Source organism: Oncorhynchus mykiss, chromosome 13, assembly GCF_057628025.1.
Source record: "Oncorhynchus mykiss isolate SJ-2025 chromosome 13, ASM5762802v1, whole genome shotgun sequence".
Taxonomy (NCBI): Eukaryota; Metazoa; Chordata; class Actinopteri; order Salmoniformes; family Salmonidae; genus Oncorhynchus; species Oncorhynchus mykiss.
The window spans coordinates 41,341,368-41,351,638 of NC_143034.1; the positions used below are offsets into that span (position 1 = coordinate 41,341,368).

Sequence of the window (10,271 nt, forward strand, 5' to 3'; positions counted from 1 at the left end):
CACACAAGCACGTGTTATTGACTAGCCTTCTCTGATGTTCTAGAAGAAGTGCTGTTACTCAAGCAGTAGGAATGAGAGTAGAAAGAAGTGCTGCTTTAACCGTACCAGTCAGCCGCGGCCGACTTTTAGCATTCCTATCTAGTACAGCTCTCCTTCACACTCACACAGTGGCTAATGACCTAACTGATATTAACCAACTTCACTGAAATCATGATGAGGGATTAACCTTCTCTCTTCTCCAAAATCTTATTTTAATAACTCCTATGCTGCTGGGAGACCCCTTGAAGCAATTACACACAACCCTGACTCGAATGACAGACTTAGAGCCTGCTGATAGGGGAAAATCTAGCCTAGCCAAAAACAAAGACGCACTCACCTTGTGCTAACCTCACTAGCAGGGAGAAAATGGATCTGTTGGGTATCTAAGCGTGTAACCCTGAGTAAAAACCCATGTGTGAAAAGACTTAAGCAATACCTGGATTGTGGTGGTAGTTATGGTGTATTTGTTGAATATTCCAGAGTCCGGACGGAGTCATTTTGTAGTGTGTTTCAAAGCCATTAGACCCCACAATCTGATGGACATATTGAATGTCATGACATGTATTGAATCCCATGGAAACTAAGTGGTGGTCAGAGTAAAACGTTCTCAGAACCTCCCTGCAACCTAAAAAGAAACATTCCCAGAACAGGCAAAATTTTCACTTCCATTCTCAGAACGTTTTTAAAAAACTTAACGTTTTACCGGTCAGAAAACATATGGCTTCCTTCCCACAACCAGTGTGAAACCAAAAACATATATTCCTATAACACATGATTCCACATGTGAAAGGTTATGTGATCACTTATGAAAATCCACATGTGAAACATCATCACATGTGAAGCGTTCCAAAACCAGATTGAAATGTCACATTTGAAATCCTGTGATTTCCAGCGACTTCATAGCTTTACATAATTGCCTTCTCTTAAAAAGGGGTTATTTTGAAATGTTAATGGTTTGACACTCATGGCAGGCTGTGTGTAAGATTGTCAACCTGTCAGGACAATAGGCTAGTTTATTTTTAACGCCCACCCACGCACAAGAAAAAGAGCAGGCCAAACTCCCAGCCTAGCCTATAATACAGTAAGCACCTCTAACCTTATGGGAATAAATGTGAAACTCATATTTGCGTAGATCTGACATTTACCCACAGTAACCTGTGAATAATTATAGAGTAGAGCAAAACGGTACAAAGCCGCATACTTATTAGACCAACACGGGTTCTTAAACTTTTCCAGCCTAGGACCTTTTCCAAAGGGCTGGAGTACAGAGTCAAGACAAAACAAATGTGTAACTGTCCCAATACTTTTGAGCTCACTGTATGATATAAAACATGATTAGAATGGAAAGCACAGGAAACTGCAGTAATATTGAAAGTTTTATGTCCTACAAAATAACGCCATATCTCTTATGAAATTCTGGAATTGGTTACCTCAGTGAACTGAAGGTAGCTAGCTATTCATCTCAGTTTGTATCTGTTGTTCTGCTATTTTTCTTCTGAGTTATCGTTTATATTCATTCAACTCTACACCTTTTCACACATATTACCGCCTTCTTCTTTGTTGTCATTAAACTGACAACAGTAATAGACAAAAACACTCAGTGTTTTAGGCACTAGCATTGGAGTATACACAGTCACACACATTCACTTACACATGCATTCATTTATGCCACAATCTCCGCCTGGGTTGGCATTTATTTTAAATGGATCCATTTTCCATCCAATTTGTGACAGATTTTCATGCGGATATTCTAAAATCAACATAAAGATGCAAATTTCCCCATCAGAGCTGTGTTTCCATCAACATGACTTGTTGCAGATAAAAAGCAATGCTTCTTGACATAGGGCACATAAAAACACTTAGTCATATAACTTTTTATTTACAGAACAAAACCAAAAGTTCTATGTGTTTCCATCCTAGTTTTGGCACAAAAAGTGTGCGATAAACAGCAAATGTGCCCATGTGCCCATACATCTTAGCCAAATACGTTTATACTCAGTTTTTCACAATTCCTGACATTTAATCCTAGTAAAAATTCCCTGTCTTAGGTCCGTTAGGATCACCACTTTATTTTAAGAATATGAAATGTTAGAATAATAGTAGAGAGAATGATTTATTTCAGCTTTAATTTTTTCATCACATTCCCAGTGGGTCAGAAGTTTACATGCACTCAATTAGTATTTGGTAGCATTGCCTTTAAATTGTTTAACTTGGGTCAAACGTTTTGGGTAGCTTTCCACAAGCTTCCCACAATAAGTTGGGTGAATTTTGGCCCATTCCTCCTGACAGAGCTGGTGTAACTGAGTCAGGTTTGTAGGCCTCCTTGCTCGCACACGCTTTTTCAGTTCTGCCCACCAATTTTCTATGGGATTGAGGTCAGGGCTTTGTGATGGCCACTCCAATGCCTCGACTCTGTTGTCCTTAAGCCATTTTGCCACAACTTTGGAAGTATGCTTGGGGTCATTGTCCATTTGGAAGACCCATTTGCGACCAAGCTTTAACTTCCTGACTGATGTCTTGAGATGTTGCTTCAATATATCCACGTAATTTTCCTTTTTTATGATGCCATAACATTTTGTGAAGTGCACCAGTCCTTCCTGCAGCTAAGAACCCCCACAACATGATGCTGCCACCCCCATGCTTCACAGTTGGGATGGTGTTGTTCGGCTTGCAAGCCTCCCCCTTTTTCCTCCAAACATAACGATGGTCATTATGACCAAACAGTTCTATTTTTGTTTCATCAGACCATCAGACTTTTTCTCCAAAAAGTACTATCTTTGTCCCCGTGTGCAGTTGCAAACCGTAGTCTGGCTTTTTTTTTTTTTGAGCTGTGGCTTCTTCCTTGCTGTGCGGCCTTTCAGGTTATGTCGATATAGGACTCGTTTTACTGTGGATGTAGATACTTTTGTACCTATTTCCTCCAGCATCTTCACAAGGTCCTTTGCTGTTGTTCTGGGATTGATTTGCACTTTTTGCACCAAAGTACGTTCATCTCTAGGAGACAGAACGCGTCTTCTTCCTGAGTGGTATGACAGTTGCGTGGTCTCATGGTGTTTATACTTGCATACTATTGTTTGTAGATGAACGTGGTACCTTCAGGCGTTTGGAAATTGCTCCCAAGAAAAATCTTAACTGATTTATTTTGATTTTCCAATGATGTCAAGCAAAGACACACTGAGTTTGAAGGTAGGCCTTGAAATACACCCACAGGTACACCTCCAATTGACAAAAATTATGTCAATTAGCCTATCAGAAGCTTCTAAAGCCATGACATTATTTTCTGGAATTTTCCAAGCTGTTCAAAGGGACAGTCAACTTAGTGTATGTAAACTTCTGACCCATTGGATTTGTGATACAGTGAATTATAAGTGAAATCATCTGTCTGTTAACAATTGTTGGAAAAATGACTTGTTTCATGCACAAAGTTGTTGTCCTAACCGAATTGCCAAAAGTATATTTTGTAAACAAGAAATTTGTGGAGGGGTTGAAAAACTAGTTTTAATGACCTGTATGTAAACTTCCGACTTCAACTGTAGCTCTAGCCAACAGCTCGCAGATACAGCTCGGAGGGTAGATTAGAAGGTTATGTATAAGACCAGGATCATTTTTGTTTTTCAACTGCTAGCTAATTATGGATAATCATGTCCCTACCATACAAATTAAGACCATCAATAGTTATTGGAAAGGAGCTTCAAGCTCATTACCGTGCACTTTCACCACCCTGTGAAGTTCATAAACTAATAAACTGTGCACGCTTTGCCAAGTCGCAGTGGGAGGATCGCACAACATAGCATAGCGTGAATGCAAGTTTACTTCAAAATTATGGTAGTATGTCAATATGTGCGGATAAAAGCGTTTCTACTGCAATTATCACATTTTATTTCACAGACCAAAAAAAATATCCCACATATTTGGTTTTGTCAACAAATTAGATGTTTCCAGCAGGCCTGACATTTTTTATCCAACCAACTTTACTCTAACAAAAAGTTTACATGGAAACCTGATTACAGCCTCTTATGTGTGAAAGGCTTCCAGTCTCTGAGAAAAGAGCGGGAAAGTGATTCCTTTTTCCTTTTTTCCATGAAATCACTCCAGCACTCCCACACTGTACTCCAACTGTCAGGCAGCTATTCAATCTATAATCATGAATATACAGTTATCATTATTTTGTACTCCCTAATAAACACTCAAGGCTCTATTCGCAGACATAAACAAATGTCTTTACTGTATTCACACCCCTACTGTACACAGTCCTCATCCTCTGTGACACAATTCCTTCAATTCCACAGCCAACTGTGTGAAGTGTTCCAAAGGACCCTGCAGGGTATCACATGATAAGATAAAGTGAAAAGATAGAGCTGCTTGTTACTAATTATTTAGAAGCGGGTGAAAAAACAAACACGTTGGCTTGAAATAAATATACTGGCGGAGAGCTTCCCAGCCTGTGAGAATGTGATAGGCGTCTTACATAATGCCTGCGTTTTAGTAGAATCATGGATACAAACATTATGCCTATGAGCGTTAATTGTCATAATCATAAACACTTTCCTGCTGAAGAAAGAGAATGGTATTCAAGATGTAGAAGCTCTATGGAGCACACCGTGTCATGAATATAAGTTTAGAAGGGGAACAACCCGAACTTAGATTTGGATCTTTTCAGCATACTTAAACCAGGGAGCCAAAGAACATAGTGCTGCTTCTCCTTTGTAAACTAAATTATTAGTGAGAAAGGGGTCTCTAACACGTATCCTTTGATACATCCAGTCAAAGTTTGGGCTTCTAATGAGGTTAATAAGATTCGAAAGCAAATAAGGAAAGTAGTTCTCATCATGTCACTGACTTGCTATTAGAGAACACAGGGTGGTCCTCAAGATGTAGCACAAGTTTTAACCCCATGGCATTGTCCCAACACTGTCCTCCTCTTCTCCTTGGTTACCACAATTTGGAAGTATGGGATAAATATTTGAATTAGGTGAAAACAATTCAATGGAAACTCACTTAACCTGCCAGTTAACGATAAGTGGTATTCAATCAAACTGACATTGCCGATGATGTAGTTTCTGCCCTGAAATGTTTCTTTAGTCAACAATTACACCATCAGACCAACCAAAATCCATTTTTATTTTCTCTTTTTCTCCTTCTCTCTCTTGCCCTCTGTGCTATCCTCTCAGGTGCGTTCTGCGGTTAGGAAGAGATGGCACCGCTGGCAGGACAAGCATTCAATCAGGGCTCGAGTGGCGCGCGCCATGTCCATCCCCACGTCCCCCACAAGGGTCAGCTTCCACAGCATCAAGCAGTCATCGGCTGTTTGAGGACCAACAAAACTCTGCTTTGGCTGAAAGCCCCCGTCTAACCTCTCACCGCCAACCACCCCTCCAACATGTCCACCACAGCAGAGCATCTCTTTCCCCTCTTCTCTCCAAACCAACCGAGTGAAACAGCTACCGCACCGTGATGGTTCACACAGGGTACATTTGGTCTGTAATACAAACCTCACAGACCCCCTCCCAGGGGAGCGGTGACCTCTTTAGTCTCTCGCCTGCTGATATATTGAGGTACGTTCGCTCAGTGCGTTCCCTCCGAAAGCTACGGAGGCTCATGATTATAATGGCCAAACAAAGTAATATCAGGAGCTGACTTTTTGCCAAAAGGCAGCACAGGGTATTGGTACAATCCCTGTGGCGTTGGCAGATTCAGTTGAGAGGTGACGTTTGATGACAGATCTATTTTTTTCACCTGTTCGTCAGTATATTTAGTGTTCTCTTATAGTTTTTTTATTCTGCAAAATCCAGAAGTTGGTCCATATGGATGGAGTTGGAGTCCATAACAAGACTTTGGGGCACGTGCTTGTATCAGTGTCAAATACATGATCCCTGTTGGACTGACCTGTTCAAGATCATAGACACAACCATTTGATTCTTGTTCCTTTGCATGTTTTTATTTTCTGTAGAAACATTTCTGAACTTTGAGTTGGCTATGCTTGCTGGCGCTGCAAAGGGAATGACTGCCATGGACCATTCATTTCAGGTCTGTCCAGACTACTGTCTCTAGAAAACATTCTCCCTTTCCTTCCAGCTGTTTTTCTGATGGATCTTCATGGAGACCCTGTTCCGATGTGAAATATTTGGCCTCCATTGAAGATGGATGCCTTTCCCATTATCCGTACAGCAACAACCAAGGCATTGTGCAAGCGGAAAAAGGGGACGTGACGTTATCCAACACTGTTGCTAATGTGAAGGAACTGTGAAAATTGGTACCCACCTGTCAAAGTAATGTTCTGTTGAGTGAGGTTGTAAAAGGTGTTAATTTTCAACTGGATAAGCACTCCTTTATGAAAGCACTTTTATTTATTTCAAATTCCAAAATTACCAGCACCGTAGTAAGACACCGTCCACTTTAGCATAGCATTGTTAAAAGCCAGATTGGGAGAAATGCCAATTATTTTATTTTTTTAAAGAATTGGGCTAGATATGTTAAGGTCTGAGAGGAACGTGGATGCTTTGGTTGATTCATCTCTACAACTTGCGTATCTTATCTGTACTAAATCCAGTGGGTACTGGTAATACGTTTTCCTTTCATCTTGAGCCATCCATTATGAAGGACCATAAAAAAATCTGATCCTCATTCCAACTCATTCCAGAACATAAAACCATATCAGATATTGTCATGCACATAGCACAACTTTATTTTTTTAATTACACATTCATAAGTCAAAGTAACTAGGAAAAGATGAACACAAGGTCTGGAAGATGATTGAGTGAATGCTGACTTCTTGTGGTTTGTTCTGACTAAGGGGAATAGCGGTGATGCATATTCAGATAGACATTATCTAGACAGGACCAGTCTCAAATGTATTGCAGTAGGATTCACCTCTGAAAAATATTGTGGGAGCCCTCCCAAAAAGCTTGTGAACTTGAAGCTTCAATCTCAGGGCTCAGAGAACCAGTTGGCTTCCACACACAACCCCACACAGCACAGGATGAAACCAGTTAAGACCAAAGTGTTACTTTGGATTGCTAACTGATATTAAAAACACAAAAATAAACAAACTATTTGACACATAAACATCATGCTGACAACTCATCGAAATCCAAAATGACGCACCCTGTCACAAGACGCTATGATTATTTTGCAAAGTCATAAACAAAGCCAACCCTCCGTTGCCAGATATGTCTATAGGCAACAACAAAAAATTGGTTGATCTGAATCCTTTTTTCCCTCCCAGACCCTTTTGATCATTGGCATAAAGCAGTCAGAATAAAATGTGTGATTTCATTGGCAATGTTGTTTACAGATCGCTTTCAGTGATAGTTATAAAACGTATTGTCAGATAGATGTATCCTATTCGCTGAAACGAATGATCACAAGAATCACAGACGCGGCTTCATCTATGTCTGCCAGTCACCTGTGGGCTCTGCTTTGTTTCCCAGTCAGGGATGCTACAGTCATCTAACACACACCATGTACTCCTAAACAGCCAGGATACATAAGGTTATTACATGTATTAGATTGGAGGTTAGTCTGGAATGGAATTGCCAATGTATGATAGTGTTATGCATTCCAATTCCAGTATCTGCCTCTGTCATGAAACTATGTTACCTCGTACCAAAATGATTTACCCTGGAATTCAAAAGCCAGTTGGTTCTCTGTTATAATGTTACAAGGACCCTGTTCTACATCACTGTTTCCAGATTTTGGGGACTTGTACTCCAAACACAATGTAATTCTATTCTGAACACATATTCCAGTTATCATAAGTATTATTATTTCAGTATTATGTAGCAAATTGACTTTTTGGCTATTTTCCTTCCTTTTCCAGGAAACAGGAATATTTTCCTATTATAGGTGTCTCTCAAAGTGTGTCGTAGTCAGCATACTTCTCTAATATAGTAATTACATTGAAAATGGCTCTCATTATCCAGTATACAGTACACAGACGGCTTCATAATGAATTCCAGTTATTTGCACAAATGCTATTAGTGTAGTCAGCAACATCAGTGTGATCAAATGTTTTCTTGTTTTTCTTTTGCCATTCCCAAAATAGTTTGTGGTCACAAACATCCTCCAAAGACACAAGCGCAGCTATCTAGTCAATAGGCTGTTCTTATTTCTTCATTTCAATAAGAAACGCTGCTACCCTTTCTCTTTTTTGATTGTTTGTTTTGTTTGATTTGTTTTCCTTAATTGTGCAGAGGGGTCTTGTCCGATTGCTCTCGATGCAGTTATAGTTACTATAACAACGATGTAAGTAAGTGTTCCTTCTCGGGTATGTACGTTGTGTTTTGTCTTTTGTGAAGGTCTAAGAAGCGAAAACATTTGTATTTATTTAAATGTCACAGAATTGTATATTTATCACATGATTTAAAGGGTACAGCTTTTGTTGAAGGACACAGGCCAACATTACCTATAAACGTAGATTGATAAATACATCTAATTACATCCACAATGTGTCTACTTAAGATTTTGTAATGATGAAAGGTAGGTTGATGTCCTTTTTTAACTTTTGTTTGTTATGTTTGATAATGTTGCAATTTCAATGTCCAAGAAGGAACAATTATATTTATTATGTTTATGAATCTACTTGTTCAATGTTGGAAAGCGTTGAGGAATTGTACAGAGTTTGTAAAATAAAATAAAATACATAGCAATCTAATAAGAGAAATGTGGAGAGAGTTCAAAATACATGGAACAGTGCTACTACATAAATTGTGCATTAAAATTGGTTTTTTTAACAAACCAAAAAATTCTGTCCATTCCTCTCTTCCATATAACATAACTTCTCACTGAAATCATTGTGCAATAACATTTTACATAATTTTACATTTTTCACTTCAGAAAAGATACAGCAAGTTATTCTGAGTGACAATGAATGAGTGATACCACACAGTGTAATGTCATTCAATAGAATATACTTGACACGAGTGAGACGTTTCACAGATTCTTGTAGTGGCATACAGTGCCTTCAGAAAGTATTTACACCCCTTGTTGTGTTAAGGTGAGATTCAAATGTAGGTTTTTGTCATCAATCTACGCAGAATACTCTGTAATTTCAAAGTGGAAGACAAATTCTAACATTTGTAAAAAATAAAAATAGAAGGAAAAAACAAATATATCTTGATTACATAAGTATTCAACTCCCTGAGGCAATACATGTTAGAATCACCTTTGACAGCAATTTCAGATGTGAGTATTTCTGGGTAAGTCTCTAAGAGATTTGCACACCTGGATTGTACAATATTTACACTTAAAAAAAAATATATATGTTTTAGGTTATTGTCCTGCTGAAAGATGCATTTTTCTGTTGGAAAGCAGACTAAAAAAAGGTTTTCCTTTTACAGTAGCTCTATTCTGTTTATTTTTATCCTAAAAAACAACTTGATAGTCCTTGCTGATTACAAGCATACACATAACATGATGCAGCTACCACCATGCTTGAGTTAGGAAGGACGTCTATCTTTGTAGTGACTGGGTGTTTTGATACACCATCTAAAGTGTAATTAATAACTTCACCATGCTCAATGTCTGCTTTTTTATGTTTACCCATCTACCAATAGGTGCCCTTCTTTGCAAGGCATTGGAAAAAGTCCCTGGTCTTTGTGGTTGAATCTGGGTTTGAAATTCACTTCTCGACTGAGGGACCTTACAGATAATTGCATGTATTTTTGGTAGGACAGAACTACATACATGTGTGGGGTACTGAGATGAGGTAGTCATTCAAAAGTAATGTTAAACACTGTTATTGTACACAGAGTGAGTCCATGTGACTTGTTACAAAAATATTTGCTCATGAACTTATTTAGGTTTACAAAGGGGTTGAATACTTATTGACTATGGACATTTCAGCTTTTCCTTTGAAATTAATTAGTAAAAAAAAAATGTAAAACATAATTCCACTTCACATTATTAGGTGTAGCACAGTGACACAAATTCTAATAAATTTGAAATTCAGGCTGTTACACTACAAAATGTCAAGGGGTGTAAATACTTTCTGAAGGCGATGTATCATAAAGATCCTATAATTAGGGCCCTGTGTTTTGTGCTATCATGGGAATTCCTGGATATTAACCTTTTATTTAGTTTTACTCAATTGAGAGACTTTTTGCCCCCTTTGTGTAACGCACTTCTATCTATGAGTAGTGGGTGCGGAGTCAGGCGCAGGGAACAGAGGGTAAAGGACAATTGTTTTTTATTCCGGCGCAGGAGAACGGTCACGCCAAAACACCAGGTGCATA

General features: G+C 38.7%; 1 protein-coding gene across 4 annotated transcripts in view; it reads left to right on the forward strand.

The window, feature by feature from the left end:
- The window catches only part of LOC110486134 (corticotropin-releasing hormone receptor 1), a 202,282-nt gene extending 193,499 nt beyond the window's left edge, over positions 1 to 8,783 (forward strand). For all 4 annotated transcript variants that reach the window (XM_090196203.1, XM_090196204.1, XM_090196205.1 and 1 more), the window contains one exon: positions 5,211 to 8,783. In XM_090196203.1, coding sequence (XP_090052329.1) covers positions 5,211 to 5,351 — 141 coding nt within the window. In that variant the 3' untranslated portion in view covers positions 5,352 to 8,783. The remainder of the gene's footprint in view (positions 1 to 5,210) is intronic.
- The last annotated feature ends 1,488 nt before the right edge of the window (positions 8,784 to 10,271 follow it).